Source organism: Lontra canadensis, unplaced genomic scaffold (genome assembly GCF_010015895.1).
Source record: "Lontra canadensis isolate GAN:19392208 unplaced genomic scaffold, GSC_riverotter_1.0 scaffold79, whole genome shotgun sequence".
Taxonomy (NCBI): domain Eukaryota; kingdom Metazoa; phylum Chordata; class Mammalia; order Carnivora; family Mustelidae; genus Lontra; species Lontra canadensis.
Window position 1 is genome coordinate 7,345,521 of NW_022631073.1, and position 27,627 is coordinate 7,373,147.

A 27,627-nucleotide genomic window follows, 5' to 3' on the forward strand; every position below is an offset into this window, starting at 1 on the left:
GGAGGAAAGGGGAAGTAAGGGGTAAGGAGAGGGAGTCCCCCCCATTCCTGTCTCAGCCTGCTCTGCCCCTGGTGCCACAACTCAAGATGTCCCCCGGCGGAGAAGGGGTCCCTATGACTACTATAAGGGGAAAAGCAGCAGATAAATGAAAGGACATTCATGACACCTCAGGGGGCTGTCGTGAACTGGAACGCGGGTGGCAGCGCCTGGCCAAGGCCCTCGGTGAGCATCCGTGTCAGCCGCCCTAACGGCACCCAGACGCAACCCCGGACGTGACCCTCAGCCGGGCTGCGCGGCTATGCCAGCCGCCGTCTCTCCCGGAAAGCCGCAGAGCTTGAAAACAACTCAGAGAGGACGGAGCAGATGTTAAATTGATAAGAACAGATAATACACTTGATCTTAGCCAAAAGGCCGAGAAGTAATTAAGAAGTAAATCCTGCAAAGTACTTATTTGCTCTAAGAACCCCATTTTTTTGAAAAATAGAGGGTCAAACAGGAGCCCGTGAGCGGAGCAGGAACAATCCTGCAGTGATTCCCGCATTTCCTGCACCGTCACTGGCGCGTACCAACAGGCACCCTGTTGACTCAGGGAGGGACCCAGCCCAGGTCCCCTAGGCCCGAGGCCCGGTGCCAGGCATCAGCTGGGGTCAGGGAGCCGCCCTGCGGCTGCAGCAGCAGCAGAAGGCATTTTGCCCCCATGAGAACAGGGTCTGGCTCCCCAGCTGGGGTCCTGCACTTGCAACTTCGAATGCCAAGCATCTAAAGGTCAGACTCCTGGAGTCCCAGAGTCCTGGCCATGATATGGGGTAATCCCAGTGCCTGGTCTTCTGCTCTCTCCGGGACTCGGCATGCCATGAGCCGTCCCACAGGCTGGTGTCACCATCAGACCAGGAACGCCAAGGGGCACCAGTAACAGCTTCTGCCAGTAGCTCGAGCTGGGCCGGCCGCACCTCCCCCTTCCCTCCACTAATCCAGCAGAGCTTTCTGCTGGGCTGACAGCCAGCCGCTCTCCCACCTCAGGGTCCCTCCCCATTCTCCATCTGACATTTTGTGGGCAGCAATGCACATCACTGTGTCGTCAGAACCCAGGCAAGAAACAGAGTCCAAAGTATGGACAGAAAGAAGAGAATGAACAAGGGACAAGGTGAGACGCACATGGACGGGGCCTGGCTGGGCCTCTCAGTCGGGCCAGCTGGCCAGGGACCTCAGGGAATAGGGACGAGGGCAGGTAGACATTGGGCAGGCTCCAAAGCCAGGGCCCTTAAGAAACACAAGGTACCTCCTCCCGGTGCCTGTGACTGCCCCACCATCCAGCATGTTCTCTCTCACCTGCCTGAGTCTCAGAGCTCAGAGCAAAGGGGAATGCTGAGTCCACAGACATCAGTGTGCTATTTATTAATAAACACAACTTAAAATCAAGTGCAGGGAATCTAGAAACCAGAGGAGAGGTTCAACAGGATTCCACCAACGGCTCATTTCACAGCAGGAGACTGGGGTGCAGAGGGATGCAAGGTACCCGAGGGCGTGTGTTGAGGCGCTGTGGGTTCTTCGGACCACTCTCCAACCCTGAAGAGCCAGTCACCAGCCATCACAGGCTGGTCTGGGCCAGGAGCAGCAGGGGACAGAGGCCAGGCACACCCAGGGCGAGGTGACAGGAGCGGGCAGCCTGACTCAGAAAGCGACATGCCTACTGCACCTCCACCACCTCTGACTGTGTGGCTGAGGCTTCTGACCTGACTCTCCGATCTCAGTTTGCAAATCTGTAAAACGGGACACTAGCAGCAGGACAGGGCTGTTGCAAATGTGATACTTACAAACCATATCAGAAGCACCTAGCATGCTGCAAAGACTCAGAAAATGCCAGTGTAGACTGACAGTACCAACCACAAAATTTATGTGTCTGGCAAGCCTGGGCTGGGGACATCTGGGCCTTGGAGGCAGGCAGTCTGACAGGAAGCCACATGCCCCATGAACTGGGGCCAAGAGGTGGGGAGCCCAGAGAGCACCACTAAGAAAAGAGGGCAACATTCAATCCAGCGAAGGGAGGCTGGGGCAAACATCCTGGGGCACCCGGGACAAAGGGTGTCCCAACAATAGCCACGACAGCTCCCAGGGACTGGCTGCCAGGGCCTCCCCCAGCCACCCAGGGCACCACCTACAGGCTCACAGTGACTTCTCAAGACAATCTGGGAGACGGGTCTCTGTCCGCATTTATAGATGAGGACCTAGGGTTCAGAGGGGCTGGGTGCCTCACCCAGGACCAGAGCACAGAAGAGAACCCTCTATTATGAACCGGCCTCATGAAAACGTATACAAATGTGAGAAATACAACCTGGGCACAGCTGAGTGATTTTGGGTGGAATCAGCACCAAGTTCAACAACAGAAAGACTTTTTGTATTTGCAAAAGAACCACCCCTTCCCCATCATCTGACCGTTCAAGCCACAAAATGCTCCTTTAGCTCCTAGAGGTAGCACAAGTAAAATGGTGGCTTAAGAGAAAATATCCTACTTAACTTACCCCCCGGTGATGCACACGGGAAACTGAGGCACAAAACAGCTATGAAACCTGCCCAAGATTCCATCACAATCACAGGACAGAGTTGGGACTCAAAACTCAGGCCCTCACCTACAAAAGCCGACACCTGCGTTCTTTTAGGAAGTGGCACCTGCTCTGAGGAGCACTCCGGCCCCCACTCTCCCTCTCAGTGAGGCACCCTCAAGCCAGGCTCTCTGAGTCTCTGGTTCCTTCTCTACACATCCTGTCGGCCCCATGGTCACGGGAAATTGCCCTTCACACCTCTACAGGCAGGGCTGAGGCTGGGTTTGCCAATATGGCTTCTCCGTACATCCTTGGGGTGCTAGGGGCAACACAGGGCGGGGGGCGGGGTTCACGACTCCTTTTGTAGGCCTCCTGAGTAACCCGAGCCACAATGCCCTCCTAATCTCAGGGGCTTCCGACCAGAGGCAGCACTGAAACATGTCTCAGTTTCCCTCCATGTGGGTCAGGTGCTCTCTACCGCTCTCCCTCCGATCTGTGCAGATTGTCGGGCCTCCTTTATCTTTCTGGACAAAAATGGTATTTCATACACATTCTTCTAGAACATGTTTTACTGACCACATACAATATGTATGTGACATAAACTAATGTCAACATCAAACAGTGGCAGAATCATGGTCTGGGTGAACCGCAATCTATTTCCTCCTCTTGTCCTGCTAGACGTGCCCCTTGTTTCCCAGCCACTCCCACAGAGGCATGACCAGAGGAACTGTGGTGCTGTCGGGGCGCCTGGCTGGCTCAGTCGGTTAAGTGTCTGACTTGGGCTCAGGTCATGGTCCCAGGGTCGTGGGATCGAGACCCACACGAGGTGTGCTGCTCAGTGGGGAACTTGCTTCTCCCTCTCCTTCTCCCTCTGCTCCTCCCCCTGCTTGTCCTCTCTCTCACACATAAATAAATAAAATCTTTAAAAAATAAACTGGGGCACCTGGGTGGCGCCTGAGTCAACTAAGCCTCCGCCTTCAACTCAGGTCAAGATCCCAGGGTTGTGGGATGGAGCCCTGCTCAGCGGGGAGCCTGCTTCCCTCCTCCCTGCCGCTCCTTTCCTTTGCTTGCTCACTCCCTTCCTTTGCTTGCTCTCGCTCTCCTGCTTGCTTTCTGTGTCAAATAAATAAATAGGGGCGCTTGGGTGGCTCATCGGGTTAAGCCTCTGCCTTTGGCTCGGGTCTTGATCCCAGGGTCCTGGGATCAAGCCCCGCATCAGGCTCTCTGCTCAGCGGGGAGCCTGCTTCCCCCTCTCTCTCTGCCTGCCTCTCTGCCTACTTGTGATCTCTCTGTCAAATGAATAAATAAAATCTTAAAATAAATAAATAAATAAATAAAATCCTTGAAATAAATAAAATAAAATAAAATAAACTGTTGGGCTGTCCACTGGCCCTGACTTGAATACTGTTATTCATCAAAATACTTTGATCATTTTCACTGACTGGCTTCATCATCAATAATAGATTTGAAGAGAGAAAATATACATTTGTCAAACACTGTTCTCTTATTTATTTTTTTTAATGGCGGGGGGGCAGCTCCTACCACGGATTTCTTTGGGAAATAAATGCTCTGAGGTACGGAAGATTGGAAAGTTCTGGCTTGGGATCTGCAGGGACTCAGCCCCCAGTGACCTGCAAGCACCAGGACGGAGGAGGCAGGGGTGTGGGGCAGGGGGCGAGGAGGATGCCATGTCAGGAAAGGGAGGCACTGGGCCTTCCAGTCCTCTGTGATTTGGGGAGAATGAAGAGGAAGGGGTGTGGTTGTTCCCACCCCGTCACCCGGGGGGAATGCGTGGGCCAGGCGTTCCCACCCCGTCACCCGGGGGGAATGCGTGGGCCAGGCCTGGTGACAGAAGGGTCTGGACTCTACTCTGCACCTTCATGCCCTAGTCAGGACAGTTTACAAGGAGGACCACCCCCCCCGCCCCACCCGAAATGGCAGCAAGTACGCGGCAGGGTGATCTTGTCAAAACACACCTTGTCCCAGGTCAGGGCTGAGTGAGGCAAGCTCCTGCTGGCCTTGATAAGCTCAAACAAGCAGCCTCCTCCCTCCAATATCCCCAAAGGGCCTTCTCTGGCAGGTGATGGGACCAGGCCCCCCGCAGGTAAGGCCCCACCCCAGCTGTCTCTCAGTCCCTAGCAGCTCTTAGTATCGCCACTCCTAGGCCCAGATGCTCAGCCCTGGCGGCCCAGCATTGAAGAGGGGAGAGACGGAGGGGTTGGTCCTGAGGTCTGCAGGCTGGCGACTTCGGACAAGGTGCCCCTGGCCACGTCCGTCGCCTCAAAAACCTGCTGGGAGGGGCCTCGGTGTCAACAGGGTCCCAGGGCTTCCGGGACACCCGGGGCTTGAGAGGCCCCTCCTGGAAGGATAGGCTGTGGGTCTGGCGGCCCTGGGTGGGAATTGCTTTATGAAGCGGCCCTGGGCTCAGGCCTGCTCCCTTCCGCCGGCCACAAAAGGGCTGGGCCGAGCAGCTGTGCTTTAGTGGCCGGAGACAGGATGCAGTAAATGCCCACCTGCCTTTCACATGCAGATGCCTCCGGGGCTCCCCTTTGTGCCGGCCAGCCTCTGGGCCGGCCCCTGCAGCCCCCGCTGGGCCCGGCCCTGCCTCTGAATGGCTCCCCCCGGAGAGCCCAAATGCCCAAGAATGGGCTCCAATAAAGGGCCCGTTGGGGGCACCCCGGGCTGGTTACAGATGTCCCATTACCACGCCCGCCCACAAATCCTAGTGCAGTGAGAGAGCTCAGCAGCACTGTCCCCAGCAGCTCCAGGAAGGAGCAGGCGTGGCCTCCGAGGCCTGGGCCTTTGGTTCCATTGGGGACACTCCTGGCGCCGATGACGTCTGCAAACACCAGCGCAACCGCAACGGACCCGCGAGGCTACGCTCCCCCACCCCAGCTCCCCAGCTTCCTGCCGGCTTGGTCTCCCCCCATCAGATATGGGCCTTCCCAAGCGCCCTTTACACTGATTCTCCCAACTGTCCCTCTGCCTCCTTCCCATCCGAGGGTCCTGACAGTTTAGAAGTGCTCGGTAAACGCTTGCCGGGTGGGAGTGAATGAAAGAGCAAATGCCTGTACCAAGAGGCAGCATGGTGCTGAGAGGGACACAGAGGCCTTGGAGTCTCAGGAACCCAGGGGTTAACCTGGCCCAGCTACCTTTTCCACATCAGCCAGTTGCTGAATCTCTGGGCCTCCGTCCCTTTGAAAAGGGAACCGAAATCCCTACTTGGGGGTGGGCTGGGAAAGCAGCTATGCAGTCAAGCACCCAGCTGGGACCCGACAGGACCCCCTCAATCGCTGGTGACTGTGGCCCACATGGTTCTGGAAAGGAGGGTTTATCTTCCGCATGTGCTCCATGTCCCCAAAACGGTGGGAACCTTTTAGAAAACCTGGGGACAAACATGTCACTGCAAAAAGTCTAGGAAGAAGAATAGTCAGTTGCCCCCTCTTGGGTTCCTCAAATGATGGTGCTGCTGGGAGCCTGTGGTGCTGGGGGGGGCTGCTGTGGGGTGACCGGTCCCCCAGAACCTCGTCTCCTCCCCATCATGCTTGTCCCTCTGCAGCTGCTCTCACCCCAGGGACTTCCATTGAGCTCCTCAGACATCAAAGTGAGCCTCTCAAAGTGAGCCTCGAATATCAAGGAGGCCACCCAGTGCAGGTTGTAAAGAAACCCCTCTCCGTGGCTACAAACACTACAGAAAGCAGCCAAACACACAGGGCACAGCGTCCTTCACCTTGGCAAACAGGCCTGTTGTGTAAAAGGTTCCTGGGAGAGTCCACGCTTGGCTCAGGCACTAGAAAACAGGGACATGCGGCATGTGTGAAACATTCCCATGGAAAACTCCAAAAGCAGGGGGAACCTTAGAGCACCACACTCACTACCACTGAGTGTCTGGGCCCTGGGCTTTGTGCCTGCCCACAGCCACCCACAAGGAAGGCTTGGGTGTGATCAGTGGGCCCCTGGAGGCCGAGTAGAAGAGCCCAAGAGGGAAGGATGTCCAGAGACCCAGAGCGCACCGGGGTGTGGGTGGGCCCAGGCTCGGTGGGCGCTTGGCCACAAAGAGGCTCATCAGTGAAAACCCTACCCAGGAGTCTTTGCAACTGGCAGCAACGGGATGAGGTGGGGAGGCAGTGGACAAGGGGCCACCAAGTTCACTTGAGAAGGCCCTAGCAGATCAGGAGGAGGCATGGGGACTTGGTCTTATGGCCTGGGACCCCTGAGGTTTCAGAGGGACGAGGCAATTAGCGGTCCAGGCCCCCGGGCAGCACGATGATAAAATCTCTCAGGATAAGGAGCGCTATGTCCCCTCACTGAAAACAATGCCATGTGCTCTGGGGAAGGCAATCCCCCTCTCAGTCACAAAACTGGTTCTGATGTATTTTAAGATTGACGTCACAGAGCTGTTCGACTTCTAGGGTACAGCTGCTACCAGAGACAGCCCAGCTACTTAAATCAGCCTAAGTTAAAGTAAATCAGAACAAAACCCTCCTGGGGATGGGTGGGAAGGCGCCAGTGCAGAACCCACGGAGGTGAACAGGCCGGGACCCCAACTTACTGCCACACCCTGCGATTGGCGTACACATTTGTTGGACACGGACAGGTCTGTGTCGGCGGGGGCTGCGTTACGGGCTGCTGGAAGCCGCTGACCTTTCTCAACACCCGCTCCTCCCACAAAGGATTCCAAGTATGGCTCAGGCACAGCGTTTGGCAGTCAGGCAGACTTGGGTCCCCATGGTCCTTGGGCCATCCCAGCTGCGACCCTGGCAAGCCCCGAGCGGCAGTGGCTTCCCGTGGTAAAGGGGAGGCACAGCGCCCTCCACCCCAGACTGTCAGGGGGACCACACAAGACAGTGAGAGGCAAGCACGGATACTGAGCACAGAACAGGCAGCCGAGAGCAGCCTCACCTGCCCAGAAATACAGGGAATATCGTCAATCATGTCGTAACAATGTTGTTTGGTGACTGCTGGCGGCTCCATTCCTACTGTGCTGAGCACCGAGTAATGTACAGAACTGCTGAACCAACAGGCTGTCCCCCTGAAACTAATATAAGGTTGTGTTAATTCTATCTCAAAAGAATTCCAGAACTTAAAGAAATAAATGTGTGTATGTATGCATATGGTGCTGTCACGGGTCTATCCTGCACCTAGCACTGGGCCAAGAACTTGACATACATACATCATGAACTATCAGAGCACCTGCCCTGCACCCCCTTCCTTACCCTCTCCGTCCTTTCAGGTGCTCTAGTCCGACACGGGGAGCCGTTCTTTACTTCCTCTTCTCCCGGCCCCCACAACACTCCCTCATCAGCAGGCCCTCTCGGTCCTACTTCCAAAACATCTCTTTCATTCACTTCCTTCCCAACACCTCCCTGGTCCTTGCCCCACCATCTCTTTCTGGACTATACAATGGTCTCCGAACTGCTTCCTCTCCTGCCGAGAGCATCTGGACGTTGCCCATTTTGCAACTAGAGAGATCTTAAAATACTTGTAAATTGGGGGGGGGGTACCTTTTTTCCGGCTTTACTGACATATAATTGACAGAGTACTTGCCATTCAAAATCTCAAGTGGGAGATAGGTTCACACGGCTCAAAAAAACATTAAAAAAAAGCTAATACACAAAGCCGTACAGTGAAGCAGCAACCACCCAGCGCTCCCCAGTTGTCCGTCCCCAGCTCTTCAAACAGTGAACTCTTCCCTCCGCTTCCTTAAGCAAACATAGCAGCAGGAACACTGGCCTGCATTTCTGCCTTTTCCACCCAAAAGACAGCCACCACACAGCCGGTTCTGTGCTTTGCTGTCTTCCCTGACGATGCGTCTATGTGACAGGCACACTTGTTCCCTTCGTGCTCCGTGGTACTCCCTTGCATAGATGGATGGACCATGATACTCCCCTATCAGTGGATATCTGAGTTCTTTCCAGTGTTTTCCTATTTCAAAACTTATTTTCATGAATGACCTTGCACTGAGGTCCTTTCTCATGCACGAGGCAAGGCAATTTCCAGAAGTGGGACTGGTGAGAGAGAAAGCCGAACGGATCTTCCACAAGCAACGTAGGATAGGGTCTGTTTCCACAAACACTCACCTAGAGAATGTATGCTCAAAGTTGTGCTTTTTTTTTTTTTAAAGATTTTATTTATTTATTTGACAGACAGAGACACAGCGACAGAGGGAACACGAGCAGGGGTAGTGGGAGAGGGAGAAGCAGGCTTCGTGCTGAGCAGGGAGTCTGATGCAGGACTGGACCCCAGGATCCTGGGATCATGATCTGAGCAGAAGGCAGATGCTTAATGACTGAGCCACCCAGGAACCCCTCAAAGTTGTGCATTTTTGCCGGTTTCCTCATATTGATGAAAAAAGGTACCTTGGCACAGTTTCGATTTGCATTTCTCTTATCTAAGTAAGGCTGAACATCTTTCCTGTGCTTAGGGGTCATTTGCTTTTTCTTCCTTGTGAACTGTTTATATCTTTTGTGCATTTTTTATTAGGCTGTCGATTTTTTTTTTTCTGTTGATTTCTAGATTGTGGGGCATAATTATAAAGGTCCTCTGCTCCAAGATTTCAAAGGAAATCTCTGTGTTTGGCACTTATACAGCTTCACCTTTTACATTTCAAGTTATTTAAAACATACATCAGATCACACGGCGCTCCTGCCTGAAATCTTCAGTGACTCCCCACTGCACTCAGGATAAAATCCAGGGACCTCTCCGCGGCAGGTTCCTGCTCTAGCCATGCTCCCTCTCTTTGGTTCCCGGAACATGAATGTGCCAAGCTCTCTTCCGCTGCTAGGCCTTTGCAGCTGCTGTTCCCTCTAGCCGAAATGCACTTCCTTGCCCCTAGTCCAGACGGCCCTTCATACCCTCTGGTTGGGTCCAATGCCCTCTCTGTCCAACCTCCCCTCTGGCCCTTTTTCAGCCAATCTTACATTTACTTGTCTGCATCCATTTCCCTCCCAGACATGAGCCCCATGAAGACTTGTCTGCCTCAGTCATGGCCTTGAAACTGTGGCCTCGTGCTTCCCCACACTAGGTACACATAACCCCAAAACACAGCCAGTGCCCTCTGCTGCACTCCCATAATGTTCTTGGCTTCATAAGATGCTGACCCATATATGTACTGATATGATCTATATAAACTGATATGATCCTAGCTGGCAATAAAAATGATGAACTAACAACAAAAAAAAAAGATACCAATGCAAAATGTTCTTGTTTGTGACAGAGTTCATCTGAAGCCTTAGGGTAAATAGGAACTAAGGCAAAGGGTAGAACTTAAACCTGGACTTCAGGAAATGAGGCTCCCGGGGCCCTCAGGAGTCTCCTAGGTCAGGGCTGCCCTTCACATGTTCTCCTTGCGGCCATGGCCCCCTTTTCTGAGTTCCTGGTCTCTCAAATACCTCCAACTTTGCTACACAGGACAGTTTGGCTCCTGTACAGACCAGTGGGATAGGCTCCCTGAGAAGGACCAAGAGGCTCACTTAATTGCCAGCTACAGGTAGGTAAACTGAATCCTAGTGAGATCAGGCCACTAACCCAGGGTCCTCCCACCAGTGAGTCTAGGAAGCCAAGTTCTGGGCAATTAGCCCTTGCTGGCTGCCCATCAAAATCATGGCAGCACTGGCCTGTCGTGCCAATGGCAATTACAAAGCGGAGAGTCCAATGGTGCCAACCGTGGTCCTTGCGTGGTCTTCTGTGCACGAGATTTGGTGGGAAAGATGCCCTCCTACTCCCCTCCCCCCCCCAACAAATGATACCAGCACATACTTCAAAGTTTTCTGGTAACTACATTAGCAAAAGTAAAAAACAGGTGGAATCTAATATATCTTATTTAACCTAATCAATTATTATTACTTCAACATGTTATCCCCACAAAGCAAGGTCTTTCCGTTTTTGTCACTAAGTCTTGGAAATCCGTGTGGACGGTGCCCTTACAGCGCACTGCAATTCTGCCCAGCCCTATCCCAGGCGCTCAGCCGCCGCAGGAAGTCAGGGGCTGCCGGGTCAGGCAAGGAAGTTGGAGGTTGGGGCGGCCGGGTCCAGCCAGGGTCAGGGGGAGTCCCAGTGCGAGGGGCGGAGCCAGAGCTGCATCCCCGCCCCCGGCAGCGGCCAGAAAACGCAGGTGGGACCGGCTGAGCGCTGAGCCTCGCGCCCACCGCGGCCGGGGGGGACGCACTCACCTCGCTACCGCCTCCACGGAGCCGGGGATCGGCACGCCGCCGTCCTCACTGCCATCGTACAGCACGCCAGAGATGTCGAGCAGCACCCCGCGCACGCCCGCCAGCCGCTCGCCCCACGAGGCCATCGCGCTCTGCAGTGCACCTCAGTCTCCGCGCGTCCCAGCCTCCGGCGGGAAAGTGCGTCTGGGCTCGCCGCGCAGGGGCGCCTGGGAAGTGTAGTCCTGGGCTGTGCAGTCCGGCGGGGCGGGGCCCGCGCGGCAGGCCGGGTGCAAACCCGGCTCCTAGGGGCGCAAACCGGGATTCCCGGGTGCCGCCTCCCCGTTCCCGGGTCACACGCCCCCGAAATGGCAGCCATCTCCCCAGGAGAGCTCAGTAGACAAGAGGCAGGAAAAACAAAACATTAAGCCCCTAGGAAGTAGTCAGTCTCCCTAAAAACCAAAACAAGGCAAATCAAGATAAGGAGGCACCTGTAGAGGTAGCAAGCATTAAAGAGATCAGTACTTCATTGGTGTCCTCATCTTTTTGCTGAGTGTGACGGCCCTAAAAGCAATGGAGATAGTTGGACCAATTGGCCTGATAATCCCGCGCCTCGGAAGTGATGCTAGGGAAGTGATTCCAAAGACGGTGAGGGCAGTGTAAGGTATCACGCCAGAAAAAGCCGGAAGAAAAGTCACTGTACAAACAAGTATAACATGGCTGCAGAAAGAAATATTATGCCACCAAAAATGAAAACTAGGTAACAACATGGAAACTGCTTGTGTCACAACATATGAGAAAGCAGAGCACAAAACTAGTAAATTTTACATTACCCTGCAAAATTAAGGATGGTAGGAATAGAGCTGGGAAGAAAATGGAAACATTGCAGTGTGTTAGGCCAGTGACATTTTGGATGAATTGTTACAATCCATTTAATGTTACCTCATTTTTGCAATAAATAGAAGTTGATAGGAAAAGGGAAGTTTCCTTGACTGCCCCTCTGGCCTTTCCAAGTGTTGAAACTTGAGGGGTGCCTGGGTGGCTCAGTCAGTTAGGCATCTGCATTTGGCTCAGGTCATGACCCTGGGGTTCTGGGATGGAGCCCCTCCTGGGGCTTCCTGCTCAGCGGGGGCCTGCTTGTGTCTCTCCCTCTGCTCCTCCCCATGCACATTTGTGCTCCTGCTCACTAGCTTTCTTTCTCTCAAATAATAAATAAATAAGAATCTTTAAATTAAAAAAAGAAAGAAAGACATTTGAAAAAAATCAGATTCCTCCAGGCCTGACTTTTCTTTAAGGCATCAAAACAAGACCATTTTAGGGGCGCCTGGGTGGCTCAGTGGGTTAAAGCCTCTGCCTTCCGCTTGGTTTGTGATCCCAGGGTTCTGGGATTGAGCCCCACATCGGGCTCTCTGCTCAGCAGGGAGCCTGCTTCCCCCTCTCCCACTCCCCCTGCTTGTGTTTCTTCTCTTGCTGTATCTCTGTCAAATAAATAAAATCTTTTTTTTTTTAAATGGCCATTTTAGGTTCTTCAGCCACAGACAGGATATAGAATTCATCAGAATCTTAGAATTTTAACTCAGTTCAATAAATTATGCATATTGTGTTGCTAAGTTTACTGGGGAACTATGTACTCTTGATTTTATAGGAGGGATGTAAAATGTAGTTCCTGCCCTTTGGGAATTTACAATCTGACTGAGGGAGAAAAGAATATTAGACCTAAAAAAAAAAAAAAATTAGCCATGGGTCTTAGCTGCAAAAATAGAAACCGCACCAACTAAAGGGTTATGTTTACCCCAGGCAATGAGAAGCTTACAGATGTCCACGGGAACAGGAGAACCAAGCTCAAGTACCATGCAGCTCTGAGAAATGCCCAATAGCATTGTTTCACTGGGGTACTTGGCTTCCAAGTCACCAGGGACCTGACAGTACAGGTCCCCCAAAACCAAATCCACCCACCACTGTGCTCCTGAAGGATTCTCTCCACCTGTGGCTACCACTTGCCTTGCTTTCACCATGTCCAGCTTGGTGGAACCTAGTCCAAACTGCCAGGGACTCTGGGAAATGCAGTTTTTAGCTGTCCAGATTCTGTGGTACAGGAGCCGAGTGAGTCAACCTGGATAATCTGCCATGAACGCCGTGCTCTGTACACACGTATTGGACTGTCCGCTCTGTGGGCTCAGGGGTCCAGGAATGCAAAAAGTCTAGGGTGTGATCTTTGCCTTGGAGTCAAGACTGCAGAAAACAAGATGTACACTTTGAAGATTGCTGACCGAATGTGTGCCAAGTGCCAATGAGTGACATAGACATAGCCAAGAGGATGGGCTTTGTTAACCACAGAGGGCAGCGATGGTTTCTGAGCTGAGGGACAGCCTGAAATGGACCTTGAAGAATGACTGGCCTGCAGCTTCCAGCCAGGGAGGAGAAGCAAAGGCATTTCTGTCAGTGGTGGGGAGCCTACCCATGGTTCTCCCTCTTCTACTGGCCATGTATGACCTTGGGCAAATCACTTTCTATATCTAGGATTATGGTAGACAAAACAATGCTCCTAGAACGTGTCCACATCCTTTTCTCTGGAGCCCGTGAATGTACTACCTTACCTGGTACAAGTAACTTTGCAAGTGGAATTAAGCTGAGGATCTTGACATGGGCGGTTATCCTAGATGATCCAAATAGTCTCTGTGTAATCACGAGAGTCCTTAGAGGGAAAGAGGGAGACAGGAAAGTCAGGGTCAGAGAAGGGGACATGACAACAGAAGCGGAGCTGAGAGAGAAAGAGGGAGGGAGGAAGAGAGAGAGATTAAAAAATGCTGCACAGCTGGCCTTGAATTTGAAGGGGGCTGTGAGCCAAGAAATGCAGGCAGCCGTTAGAAGCTGGAAAAGCAAAAGAAATGGATTCTCCTCTGAAGCCTCCAGAAGGAATTCAGCCCCCGACCCCTTGATTTTAGGGTTTTTTGCCTCTAGAACTGTAAGATAATAAAGTTGTGTTGCTTTAAACTACTACATTTGTGGCAATTTGTTACAGTAGCAATAGGAAGTGAATCCAGGGACTCAGGTTCCTCATCTGAAGAATGACATTGGTCCAAGGTGAAACATGGTATTGTGAGCCACTAATGGACTTGGACTTAGCCCAAAAGTCTGTGACCTTTGCTTGGATATAACAGGTGAAAGACATTACATAAATTAGAGTTGCATTTGGCTGCATGAATCAGAAACCCAACTATAGTTGCTCAATAAAACTGAGATAATTTTCTCGTGTATCAGGAGGTCAAGAGGGAGGCAGGCCTGGACAGGTACCATAGCTTCCAGAGATATCAGGAAATAAACTCCTTCCATCTCCAGCTCTTCCATCACTAACATGAGGCTTTCACACTCATGATCTCCAGGTGCCTACTGCATCCCTAAAACATTGTATCTGCATCTCGGGCAAGAAGAAGGGGAAGGAAAAGGACAAAGGACGCGTGGCAGCTGAGTCTTGCCCTTGCACCAGGAAAACAGAAGCTTCCCCCAAATCTTGATCCAATAGATTTTTGTTTATATCTTTTGGGCCAGAGCAAGTTCAGTTAGCACTCTCATGTGCGGAGCTTTGGGCCTATTATATTTCCGATTATAAGTCTATAAATCACGTCTGAATTTCCACTCCAATGTGAATCCATTCAATCTTCTATTGGTATAGACGTCGTATAATCCTTCTAGATTTGCTTGTATTAGCTAAGACTCTTTCATCACCGGTAACAGAAGCCCAATCTCACACGGCTTAACTTTCCAGGGAATGTTTTGGCTCCCGTAACCGATAGTTCAGCAATTGATGGCTTCAGGCATGACTGGTTCCAAGGCTTAAATGGTGGTGTTCCAGGCTCTCTGACTCTCCATTTCTTAGCTCCGCCCCATCTGTGTGTTGACTTCCTTCCTTCCTGCTTTCTCCAGGCAGCTGGGAGAGAGAGCTGTGTCAGGCCAACAGAGTCCCAGGTAAACCACATGGGGAGGAACCTATTCCACAACTTGGTCTGACAGTTCCAGAAAGAACTCTGGCCCTCTTGTATCAGAGCCCCCAAATTCCTCATGTCTGTGTTTGGAGGGAAGTGGTACTCTGATGATCCAGGCTGACCCAGGTGCCCTATCACGGCTGGTATTCACTGTCTTACCACACATGGAATTTGGGAGGGCCTCCCAGGAAAAAGCAGGGCACTATTACAAGAGCACTAAGGTCAAAAAGTTTGTGTCCTCAAAAATATTCATATGCTGAAAATGGGTGGCTCAGTTGGTTAAGCAACTGACTTCAGCTCAGGTCATGATCCTGGAGTTGTGGGATCGAGTTCCGCACCAGACTCCCTGCTCAGCAGTGAGTCTGTTTCTCCCTCTGACCTCTCCCCTCTCATATTCTCTCTCTCTCTCATTCTCTATCTCATTAGAAACAAAAACAAAAACAAAAAACAAAACAACCCAGGGAGCTTGCTCATCCTTCCACTCCGTGACAGCATTGCAGGAAATTGGGCAGTCTGCAACCTGGAAGAAGTTGGACCACACCCGACTGCACTGGTACCCTGATCTTGAACTCCCAGCCTTCAGAATTGGGAGCATTAGGTTTCTGTTGTGGAGAAGCCACCCAGTCTGCTACATTTTGTTTAAGTAGTCCAAGTGGATAAGAAAAAGAAGGAAGAGACACTGTGTAGGCAAAATTACAGTCCCCCACAAGAGCACTCTATTCGTATCAAAGTTTGTGTGCCCTGGAAAGTGAAACCAAACCAAGTGAGGTCTGGGTGGGCCAAGGGGGTCTTCTGTATTACTGAGGTGGGCCATAGTAGAAAAGAAAGTAAGGAGCCATCAGTCCAAAAGTGCCTTTCAAACTTCTATGTGCATTAAAAAAAGAGGCTTACTCAAACCAAGTTTTGGTTCAGGAGGTCTAGGATGGGCTTGAGAACCTGCATTTCCTACAGGCTCCCAAGCAATGCTGCTGGTCTCCAGATCGAGATCACCGTTTCTCAAACTTTACGATACGTGTGAATTTCCTGGGGGAACGTACTAAAATCTATATTCTGATTCAGGGGGTCGGGGGTGAAAAGAGATTCTGCATTTCTTTTCCTTTTCCTTTTTTTTTTAAATTTTATTTTTAAGTAATCTCTACACCCAATGTGGGGCTCAAATTTACAACCCCAAGTTCAAGAGTTGTGTGGTCTTCCAACTGAGCCAGCTGGGTAGCCTGAGACTATGCATTTCTTTTTTTTTTTTAAGATTATCTGTTTATTTATTTATTTATTTATTTGAGAGAGAGAGAGATCACAAGTAGGCAGAGAGGCAGGCAGAGAGAGAGGGGTAAGCAGGCTCCCTGCCAAGCAGAGAGCCCGATGCGGGGCTCGATCCCAGGACCCTGAGATCATGACCTGAGCTGAAGGCAGAGGCTTAACCCACCGGGCCACCCAGGCGTCCCTGGATTCTGTATTTCTAACAAGCCCTCAGGGAAGCGGCTGCTGCTGCTGCTCCCAAACCACACTTTAAGTAACAAGAGTCTAGATTCTAGACTCTAGAATGACCTCGCATGCACAGGGCAACTCTTGTATTCTATGATTCTATGATTTTTTTTTTCTTTTCCTAAAAAGAGATCACTTTGTAGAGGAACATGTTCCAGCTACTGCACCGCTGCGTGCATATGGCCGGTAGAGGGACTGACGGGCCGGGAGGCAATGATGTCCTTCGGCCAAGGAGCCGCCTGCTCCTTGGTTACACGAGTGGGGAGTTAGCAGTTTTAAATAAGTACGCTGAATTATGAGGACTTGGCCTCAGACCATCGGCACACTCACATGAAGTCCTTCGTATGGAAGAGATTACTGCCAAAGGTGTGGGCAGGAGAGAGGGAAAGCAGCAAAGAACTTGTACTTATCAGTGGGAGCTTTACCCCCCTAGGCCAGAGGCGTTCTCCCTACAGCTGCATGAGACCTGCGGCCAGGGGACCTGTGGCCTTCACTGGGGGAGTGCAGTCACTGTTCACCCCAAGCTGGGTGAGAGAGACGAAGTAATCTCCTTCCTCCCATCCCTTCTACCATGACTGTTTTCTTCTGTGAAGGGCGTGGTTGCCCAGCGTACACAGCCTGCTTAAAAGCATCAAACTTGTTCCACAAATGCATGGGATTTCCCCTAAGGAAGCAAGATCCATTATGAACCCAAATGCATATCTCAACACTTGTGAATCAGATTGTTATTTTCAGCCGAGCCCGTACCAGCTCTTACAGCATGGGGTTTCCAATCCCTCTTACTCAGGGTTTATGCTATTGGGCCATCATTTATTCCTTTGGAAACGTCAATTGGCCAAATGCCAGGGTGTTAATGGGCACAGAGACAAATGTTACGTGAGCTCCCAATCTTTTTTTTTTTAAGACTTATTTATTTATTTCAGAGAGTGAGAGTGGGGGCAGAGGCAGAGGGAGAGAGAGAATTTCAAGCAGACTCTCTGTTCAGAGCCTGACACAGGGCTCGACCCCATGACCCTGAGATCATGACCCGAGCCTAATTCAAGAGTCAGACACTCAACCGACTGAGCCACCCAGGCACCCCAGTGTGGGTTCCAACTTTAGGAAAGACCAAGGACCAGACAGTCTGTACCCCATACAGTATGACAAAGGCTGTGCCAGTCAGCATCTGGCCCCTGGCTAACTGAATTCCAAAAGGGGAGGGGACATGACAAGCATTGGGAAGGCTGTAAGATGATTTATAGAATTAAAAAAAAAAATGTGGTTGGGGAACCTGGGTAGCTCAGTGGGTTAAAGCCTCCGCCTTCAGCTCAGGTCATGATCCCAGCGTCCTGGGATGGAGCCCTGCGTCAGGCTCTCTGCTCAGTGGGGAGCTTGCTTCCCCTCCTCTCTCTCTGCCTGCCTATCTGCCTACTTGTGATCTCTCTCTGTCAAATACATAAATAAAATCTTTTAAAAAAATGTTGGATAGCCAGACCTCAGAAAGCACTAGAACCAGCAGCTCCAGAGTGAAAATTAGCAGAGGACTTCTTTCAGGCACTACTGCTGAGATCAAGCAGCCCCAGCTCAGTGTTGCAGGGGAGAGCGCCGGACCGGTCCTGCAGGATCCCACTCCCACCCCAGGGCCAGGGCAAGGTGAGGCCCTGCGTGGCAGTCCCATACAGGAAAGGAGGTCAGATGGGGTCACCTGAAGACAGAAAAGGGGTGAGGGTGCTGATCAGGCAAAAGCAAGCGATGTTTACCAAGGCTGGCCGGAAGGCGGGGCACCCTGTGGGAAGAAGTGCCCGGGTCAGCCTAGGCAGGGCTGGGAGCACGTGAACACAGGATACTTGAACCTGAAAGCAGGCTCCCTGGCAGGTGTGGGATGGAGAGAACATTGCCAGAGCAACACACACATTCTACAGGTCTTAGGACTTGCCAGCCTTCATAATGGCATGAACCACTTCCTGATTTTAAAAATCTCCATATCTCAATGTATCTCTCTCTCTGTGTCTCTATATCCATTCAGCCTACTGGTGCTGGCTCCCTGGAGAACCCTGACTAATAACCGTAGCTCCCATCAAAATGAGGCGGAAGGGTCGCAGGGATGCCCATAAGCTCACTGGGAACCCAGAAGCAGCCGCCCAGCTGGTCTCTGGAAGAATGGATCTCGGGAAGCCACTGGTGCTTGCCCATCTGCCTGTGCCTGTCATAGCTTCCCCGCTTTGCTCTGAACATCTGTTGTGTTCTGCTCCCCAACTCTTGCCGAGTCTTTATTTCCTCATTACTTCTGTGCCCGTGTGGCCCCACAACAGTCACCCCATTTCTATATTTCTTGCCCAGTGAGCTCAAGCACCCACCACGGGCAGGAAACAGGCCTGTGGGTCTTGGCCAGACTCCTGGGATCAGAATCCTGTGGTCTGACTCGTCTAGCTCACCTGGCTGGGCTGACTGCTTTGGAGAGCCCAGGAGTGGGTCCGGTCAAGGATTGGGGATTCTCTCCTCCCCCACTAGCCTGCCCACTGCCTACTCACCACGCCCCAGGGGCAGGGCAGAGTCTCTGAGAAGGCAGCGTGCCTAGGCAGGAGACCCACACACATCTAGCAAGGAACAGCTCGATGCAGGGACCAGGGCTGCCCAGGTAGTGGGGTTGGAGGGTAAAGAACCTTACATTCGGATTTAAGGCATTTTGTCTTCCCCCTGTGGATATGGAAATGCCGCGAGCAGTGATTCAGGTGCGGTCGCCTGCCATGAGCACAGCGAAGGCGGCAGACATGTGACCCACAGACATGTTTTGTTTTTAAGGACTTATTAATTTGAGAGGGAGAGAGAGGGCAGAGGCAGAGGGAGAGAGAGAGAATCCTCAGGCAGTCTCCCCACTGAGCATGAAGCCTTCAACATTTGGAATTGGTTGCCAGGATTTAAAACTTTGGACTTACCACATCCGAATCCAGCTTCCCGGCTACTTTTGGGCAGTGTGCAGACCCGGCCGCTCTGATCAGCATTCCTACAAGGTCAGCCCCCAGCATGTGGAGCCCCAGCACACTCTTGTCCTTGAACACCAGCATTCTGGCTGATGGTGCTCCTTGGGCCAGGCCTGGCCCTCTGGGGGCTGGAGTTTGCACACCCACGAGGTGAAGAGCCTGGAGGTGGCAAGGCTGGAGGCAGGGAGACCAGGGAAAAGACGCTGAAGGCATGAAATTTAGACACAGGTGGGGGAACAGAGGGCTTTGACACCTGCCTTGCAGAAAAATGGATCATACTTACCTGCATTCAAGGAAGCAGGTGCACCGTATGTTTGCAAAGTCCCACCTTGCTTCCTCGTCTTTATGCTTGATGTGTCTCCCTTGGGAAGGGTGTTAACGCGGCATTCCATGCTCACAGTCCACAACAGCCCAGACTGCGCTCTTGTCCCTCCCTGCTCCTGCTAGCCCTGTCCCTCACCAGTTCTCTCCCCATATGTCCTCAGCTTGTCACTTGGCGTTTTCCCTTTCATTCTCCTTCTTCCAATTACATGTCTCTACTTTCCTAGATGCCCGGAGCAATTTGGTTCATGGGCAATTCCCCTGTCTTGGGTTCCTCCCGGGAATATCTTAAAATATTAGAAAACACTGAACATCAGAGTGGCTGGAGCTGGATCCCCAAACGGGCACCACGGTACTCCCTCCACCCCCAAGGCAGTGCTGGGCTCAGTTATTTTCCGGCAGGTCCTCTTAGGCATCCCAGCTCTCTGTGTAACTTTGAAGGAAAGTCATTCGATAAATGTCTATAATTAGATTTCACCCTGGGGCCAGAATGTGATTCCCTGGGTCGGAACTCCCCAAAGCAGGTTCTGAAATCTCACTGCTCGGGTTCTGATCTTCGCTTAATCACTTCCTAGCTCTGGGGTCGTGGGCAATTTGGGGACAGTCACAGTGCCTGCTCCGTGGGGTTGTGGGGGAGGATTGAATGAAATAACCCAAAATGAGCAAAAAGCTTGGCCAAACACCTGGCCCAGAGCAAGTTCCTCAAAAAGAACAGCTGTTAGGTATATTAATTGTCATTATCAGAAGCAATTAACATGTATTCCACTAATCAATATAATCGCTGCTTTACCCCCTTCTTTGATCCTTCTCCACATTTCTGAGACAAAGAAGTTAACTTAAAATTTTTTGATTTTTTTTAACGTGTTGATTTCCGAGAAGAAATACTGATTTCTTAAAGCAAAATGTGTTGAGTACCCACTTCTCTTATGTCTGCAGTGGGGTTTGGTGGGAAGGCTACCTTCTGAGCTTTCACAAATCAAAGCCTCTGAGAGGTGTGTTTTTTAAAGGAATACTTGCTGGGCTTGGCAGCCCAGTTCAAAGCCCTGGTGGGAAACTAGGGTTAGCCTTTAATTGTAAATGAACTCTCTGGGGGCAACCAGGGGTGTAGAGTCAAATAAACATTAACACCTGATTCTGCTAGGATCACTAGCTCCCTTTTACAAACCAGCGCCTTCCCCCTTCCCATTTTGCAGACCCATTTTTGAGTTGAAATACATCTTGGGGAAAGCTGGCTGAGGCTGTCCACGGGACTATCCCTGCAGTTGACTTCTCTCCCTTTGTCACCAAGCTGTGCATTATGAAGCTGTCTCTTTGGCATCCCTGTCCTACTCAGGGGGCTGGCCCTGACTGCAGGGTTTTACCTAGAGAATTTGCTTATTTTATTTCAGGAACGTAGATTTTATCTAAGGTGCTTTGACACGGCTCATAATATTGGTCTCCCTCTGCATAAACAGCACATTCTTTCCGTATTCACACTGTTCATGTCTCGGGCAGCAGCTCTTCAAGGCTGTGCTGGAATTATAGGCCACTTTGTTTGTGGAATAGCTTGGGAAGCTTGGCACCATCGATTTGCATCAGTGCCTCCAGAATAGCCTTTGCCTTCTCCTTAAAGATACTATCTAAACTGTGAAATTCATTAAATAGCCCCAGAAATGGATCAGGTTATTTAACACAACATCCCTAATGGCGCAATATCTCAGCTGTCTGCACCGATAGCGAACATTGTCTTGGATAGTGTTATCAGCCCAGGACACCCGCTATGAATATTGATCCCGAGCTTGTTACAGCCATCGCTTGCCATCAGGACAGGTCAGGGTTGGAACCCACCTAGCATCAAAGCAATTTAAAGACAGCACTCGGGCAGAATTTTAATGCCCACGTTGAAAAAACAAATCAACTCCAGGCACAGAGGGAAGGTGGCTTGCTGGATATGGATGTATTTATTATATAGGAACACCTCGGGTATAAATACATGTGGGAGGATGTTAGTGAGTGAACACAGGCCAAACTGTACCTATGGGAGGTCTCCTAGCTCCTGGTTATTTACAAAGCAGGTGGCCAGAAAGAGGATTCCCTAAGCCCCCTCCCCACCCTACCTCCCCTCACCAAATAGAGTAATTTTTGTCTAGTTGTTGGGTGGGGGACTTCTAAGTGGGGTGAGTCAGAGGAAGCATTTTCCATCCCTTCAGTGTTGATGGGAGACACTCTGATGTTTCTTCTGCGTCATCTATTTCCAGAAGCCACACACAGTAACCTGGGTTGCACTGAGCATGCGTATCAGAAATGGTGTGTGTGTGGGGGAATAATGGGCAAGAACAATTAAAAAGAACTAAAGGAAGTTCTTAAAGGTTGAGTCTTAAAAAACGTGGCCTTTCTGTACTCTTGGTTTTGTCCCCGATTTGTTGCTTCTCCCTTTGCTGCTCCTTTTCTATGTCTAACACCTGTAGACCTCAAAGGAAAGGTAATTCCTATCTTTTAAACAAAAATTGTTCGAGGCAATTTATGAAGTGAAATGAAAATGACCCAGATTGGGGCTGCTCTTGGCCACCCTCCTTGTCCCTCTGGTTTGGGTACAGGGTGCCTCTGGAAGGTTAGCTCAACTTCCCAGGAAAATGGCTGCAAGATTGCTAACAACAGATAAGACCCATGGTGGGAGTTCACAAATATCCCTTCTGGAGCTGCCTTAGGGAGATCTATTTCTACCCGGAAGACCTAAATGTGGAAGAAATAGGAATGTGTGTGGGGACAAAAAGTAAAAGGGACCTGGGCTCAATATGGGGAGGGAAGGAAAAAGAAAAGGAAACTTAAATTAAAAAAAAAAAAAAAAGGAGATCTGAGTAAGAAAAAGTCCTCAAAACAGAAAGCAAATTACCCTAGGCGTATGTTCTGGAAGGTTCTGTGATTTGCAATCCAAGTTCCTGGGTGCCTCTGTGTAGTTCCAGAGCCATCTTTTCTTTGGTTTTCACAAGGTGTGCATTCCCTCTGGGGAGGTGGGCCAGGGGGCTCCGGCCGGGCACTTCCCTTCCTGAGTTTCCTGTAAAAGCACAATCCATCATAGCTTTAGACCAGAGCGGGTTTGCATTTCGGCAGGGCTTTAAAGTCCGCAGGGAATACAGGGGCCGCCCCCAGGAGGGGCCACAGGTTTGAATGAGAAAAGCTACAAGGAACAGGCGCGGAGGGTCTTCCCTTCAATAACAGATGGGATTAACGGCGCCCCACCCACCCCCGCACTTTAATGAGCGACTTTCTCCTCCTCTTCCTACTGCTACCTTCTTGGACAATATTAATTGCCAAGTCATTGTTTGGAAGCCCCATGGGGCAGGGAAGAAAGGAACAGCAGAGTTAGAAGTGGTTCTGGGCAGAGGGGTCTGAGAAGCCTCAGAATTTGCTTACTGCTCACAGACTGCTCCCCAAGCGACAAAAGGAGCAGGGAATGTTAAGATGGGTCTGGCTGGTGGAAGCTTCCCCCAAGGACTGATGTTCATCATTCCAGGGGACCTGGCGGGGCAGATGGGAGCCCGATCAATTATCTCTGTTCCCTGACCTTAAATTCAAACCAGACAAGCATCTTTTAACCTTTTTTTTCTTCTTGGGGCTAGAAGTAGATTGGGGCGGGGGGGTGGTAAAAAGTCCAACCTGGGTCCTAGAGACCCCGTCTGTTGCACATGATTGAATCCTTGGCTGTGTGCTTGGGGCTCCTTGAGCGGAGCAGCCACCCTCACCGGACTCATCTCACCTGGCTCTGAACCCGCAACCCGCCAAGGCTCCCAAAGCGGCGGGACACCCTAGCGGGGGCTCGAATATCTCCCCCAAGCCCCTGCTATTCTCGGGCAGAAGGGAAGCCTCGGACTCAGGGGCAGAATTTCCCTCGTCCATTTCTGACATGGCAGGATATCCTGGAAAGGGTAGTGGTCCGGGACAATAAGACCTCTCGGTTCCAATCCAGCCGCTGTCACAAGTCAACAGTAACCTTGGGCAATGCTCTTCTCATCTTGGAATCTCAATTTCCTTGTCTTTAAATGGGGATGATAGTCTTGCCAGGCCACTCCTTCCACACAGGGATGCTCCGAGAACCAAGTGAGATCGCTCAAGCCAAGGGGCTTTGTCAACTGTAAATCGTGAGAACACTAGAGCTTTTAAGTCTGAGGTGACGAGGTCTGAGACCATCACTGTGATTCCCTGGCGGGGCAGGAGATGTGCACAGCGTTGCCTTCAAGTAATCACTGTTGGCCTCAATGATATCCCCAATTCAAAGTCACCAGGGAAAAGTCACAAACGCAAGCCCAAGTCAGTGTGTATACGGGCGGAGGGGATCCCCAGGATGGAATGGTCCCGCGATCCCTCGCTAGCGCACATCGGGAGTCCCTGTGGGAGAGGCGCGCTGAGCCGGCGGCGATGTACCGGCGGGCGGGTGCGCGCGCCGGGCTCACGCAGGCGCCCCGGGGGCCGAGGCGAACTGCCCCAGCGCCGTGCGGGCAGTCTGGGGGCCGCTGCGAGCGCGCACTGCACGTGGCGGGGGTCTGGCCAGCACAAGTGCCAATCCCGGCGCAGCGCCCCCGCGTCTCTCTCCCAGCCCCGCCTCCGCGTGCCCCTCCCCAGATCCACTTGGCCGCCCGGACCCTCCTACTGGCTGGAGAGCTGCGGCCCAGCCACAGCCGAAGGCAAGCTAGAGCGCTGCCATCCCGGACCCCGCGCCGCGGGGCCCGCGGGCGGCGGGCATGCTGGCATGGCAGGACGGCGGGGCCAAGGCGGCTCCCTCCCACCACAAGATCTCCTTCTCTGTCCTGGACATCCTGGATCCGCAGAAATTCACCCGCGCTACGCTCCCGGCCGAGCGCCCTGCTTCCCGGGAAGCCAAGAAAAGTTTGGCAGAGGCTGAAGCGGGGAAGGACGCCGGCCTAGGGGACTCAGCTCGGCAGCGGGAGACCCCTGGTAAGGATGCGAAGCGGCCCTGGGTCCCGGAAAGCCCCAACCTAGATGATGCGATAGGGAGGTTGGGAGGTGGATGGACAACCAGGGACCGAGTGAGTGGCCGTTAGGAGAGCCTTCACCAAAGGGAGAAAACTCACAGGACGAGGTGCAAAGTGTTGTCTTTTCTCCGTGTTGGAACTAAACTGAGGCAGAAAAGAGGCCCCCAGCATCCTCGGTCAAGGATTTGCCTCCCAAAGCCCGTCCCTGCTCACCGGCCAAGCCACTAAGCATCACAGCTCTGTTTTGCTCGCCCTGGAAGCTAAACGGCTATCCAGGCTTTCATTTATTTCTCAGGCATATAATGCACCCACCACGTGCCAGGGCCTAGACCAGAGATAAAAGTCATGGAAAACTTCGGAACCCGCGAGGTAGACAACATGATGAATATTGCCCCTATTTTATGGATGAGGAAGGTGAGGCTAACTCATGTGTCCCTGTCTGGAAGGGAGTGCGAGGTCAGGTTTAGGCACCTAGGGCCCACTTCCAACCATCTAGACACCTGCCGAGATTCCGCTGGCCCACGCGCTCTGCCCTGTCTCCCCAGACCCAATCACTGACTGGGGCGGGAGCAGGGGTGAGGCTGGGTGATGGGAGGCCTTTGGTGCTTTCTCCTCGAAAGGTTTTCACTTACTCCTAAGTCTGGCGGGCACCGAGGCAGCGTCTGGGAGAGTTTGTGTCTGGAAGGACGGACAAAAGACAGCAGGATCCTTGCGGGGTGGAGCGTGGGCACGAGGTTCCCCGGAGGGACGCAGAGTCAGGGGCGCAAATCCGAGAGAAGCGGGATGCGGCACAGCCCCTCGATTCTCCTTCCCAAATTTGGCAGTGATTGTCTGGGGGCTCGGGGCGCCTCTGGCGGCTGTGCTTGGGCCCAGGTAGTCCGCCTGGTAATTGTTCGGATCGCCCCTCGGAGGGGCCGCCCTCCCCTCCCCCCCACAGCGATGATCGATATTCTATTACCCGCGCCTGCATATCTCCTGCCCGCAGCTTGCAGGTACCGACTTCAAACCCCCTTTCCCTGTCTGATCCTAATATTGTTCGATTAAAACTTACCTTTAATAGATGACATCTATCGATCCTGTCCCGCACAAATCTGAAACTCTATTAACACGGCAGGAGAGAGAAGATGGGAAAGAGGGAATTTCACTTTAAGGGGGGGGGGAGAGGGCTTAATAACTTCTTTTTTAATTGCTAGGAGTTCCAGACCAAAATAGGCTTCTAGGGACTGGGGATACAGAGCCTTAAACGCGCTTGACATCTCGATGTCTCAATGTACGGTGATCCTACCCGCCCAATACTGTCCAATATGGTCATTGTATTTTCTTAATGGGGGTTGTCATTCATTCATTCAAAATTCATTTTTTGGACGTCAACTAGATAGCAAATGAGTAAAGGGCAAGAGGACACCGCACCCCTAATCCCCAACTCCTGGGAAGAGCCTGCGAGGATGTGTGATCGTGGGATGATGGGGGGAGCGAGATGCCAGAGAGGGGCAGAGCTAGGGACTCTGGGGCAGAGGAGGAGGGGGTCTGGCGACCCGGAGGGGCTGGGTCGTTCCGGGCTTCTGGTCACCCTCCCCTTCTCCACTAGACGCTGCGGATCGCGGCGCGGGCACTGCGTCCCCCTTGGAGGGCTCGGAGGCCGAGGAGGCGGAGGAGGAGGAGGACGAAGCCGAGGACGCGGGCCAGCGGCGGCCGCAGGAGCGGGCAGCGCGCTTGCAGGCGGACCCGGCGCGCTCCCCCGGGTCCCGGGCGGCGGCGTTGGCGGCGGGGGAGCGGGGCACCCGTGGGCTCGCGGGATCCCCGGGCTCGCCCGGCTCCCCGCGGCCCCGGCGCCGGCGCTCCGAGCCCCGCTGTGCCAAACCGAGGCGCGCGCGCACCGCCTTCACCTATGAGCAGCTGGTGGCTTTGGAGAACAAGTTCCGGGCCACGCGCTACCTGTCCGTGTGCGAGCGCCTGAACCTCGCGCTGTCTCTCAGCCTCACTGAGACGCAGGTCAAAATCTGGTTCCAGAACCGCAGGACCAAGTGGAAGAAGCAGAACCCCGGCGCCGACGGTGCGGCACAGGCGGGGAGCGGCGCGCCCCAAACCGGGGCGCCCGGGACGGCAGCTGGAGCGGGCGGCGGCGGCGCGGGGGGCAGCCCGGGACCCCCCGGCCCGGGTGCACTGCCCTTCCAGACTTTCCCCTCCTACGCGGCGGCCAACGTCCTCTTTCCGGCCGCCACCTCCTTCCCTCCAACGGCTGCAGCCACTGGGGGCCCCTTTGCGTCCTTCCTCGGGCCCTCCTACCTGACCCCTTTCTACGCTCCGCATCTATGAACCCGGAGATTCTCGGGGGCCCCCTTGGTCGGGATTCACGGATGATTGGCGTGGCGGTGCGGTTCCCCCTGCCACCGAAGGCGCCGACGCGCAGGAACCGCCCCCTCGTGGTGAGCGGCCGTCCGCGCGCCCCTTGCTTTCCAGCTGTCGGGAGGCGCCACCAGAGGGCAGGGAGAGGTTGCCTGCCGGCTCCAGCCGCGCCCCTGCCGGCCGCGAAGACCCCCTGAACCCACGCGGTCTACAGAGGGGCCAAGGTTCTGCGGTCTGTAAAAGTGTCCGGAGACGAAGGCTGTGCGCAGCCTTCCCGATTCTGGAACTGGCTCTTCACTTTCGGTCAGGCTCAGTTCCGTTCCGGGGCTCCCCCGAGAGTCTGGGTGTCCCGAGCAGGGCTAGCTCGGCTGCAGGGATGGGGATGCTAGGGAGCCAAGACTTCCTGCCCGCGGGTCGCTCACACTTAGGATGGAGTCTTCGAACCTTTCAGCTCGCTCAGAGGGTAAGCGGATTCCCCCTTTCAGAGCACATCGTTTCCCTTTTCATACTTGATTATTGGCCCAAACCCAGCGATTCCTCCCGAATACTGAACAAGCGGGGTCCGAGAGCACACACGGCCGCTGGAAATGGACTGTTTTTAAATGCACAAAACTGCACATTTTTAGATCTTCATTTAAGATTGGGACTTGAGCACAATTCGTGTTCCAAACAGACTCCCCACAGGCTGTTCCTGAGAGAGTAGGTATCCTACTTTTCGGAGAAGACCAGAAGTTTCTGCCAGGAAATGAAACGGCTTTGTGGCTAGACTCACCTGCTGACGCAGGCGCGGTTCGGCTGACGCAGGCGCGGTTCGGCCGTCCGGCAGATTTTGGACCAGCTTTAACCAACAGGCAATGGCCTCACATGCTTAGAAATGA

At 52.8% G+C, this 27,627-nt stretch overlaps 2 protein-coding genes and 1 pseudogene across 2 annotated transcripts in view; 1 reads left to right on the plus strand and 2 right to left on the minus strand.

Annotated features, from left to right (window-relative positions):
- LHPP (phospholysine phosphohistidine inorganic pyrophosphate phosphatase) overlaps positions 1-10,886 on the minus strand; it is a 121,124-nt gene extending 110,238 nt beyond the window's left edge. The window contains exon 1 of the mRNA XM_032882125.1: positions 10,712-10,886. Within this exon, the coding sequence (XP_032738016.1) occupies positions 10,712-10,836 (125 nt within the window). The 5' untranslated portion in view covers positions 10,837-10,886. The remainder of the gene's footprint in view (positions 1-10,711) is intronic.
- On the minus strand, positions 330-423 carry LOC116882013 (annotated as a pseudogene).
- A 13,234-nt stretch (positions 10,887-24,120) lies between the features above and the next one.
- Positions 24,121-26,719, plus strand: NKX1-2 (NK1 homeobox 2). The gene is made up of 2 exons (XM_032882127.1): positions 24,121-24,365; positions 25,992-26,719. The coding sequence occupies exons 1-2, from the start codon at positions 24,152-24,154 to the stop codon at positions 26,717-26,719; spliced, it is 942 nt and encodes a 313-aa protein (XP_032738018.1). The 5' UTR covers positions 24,121-24,151.
- Positions 26,720-27,627: the final 908 nt, after the last annotated feature.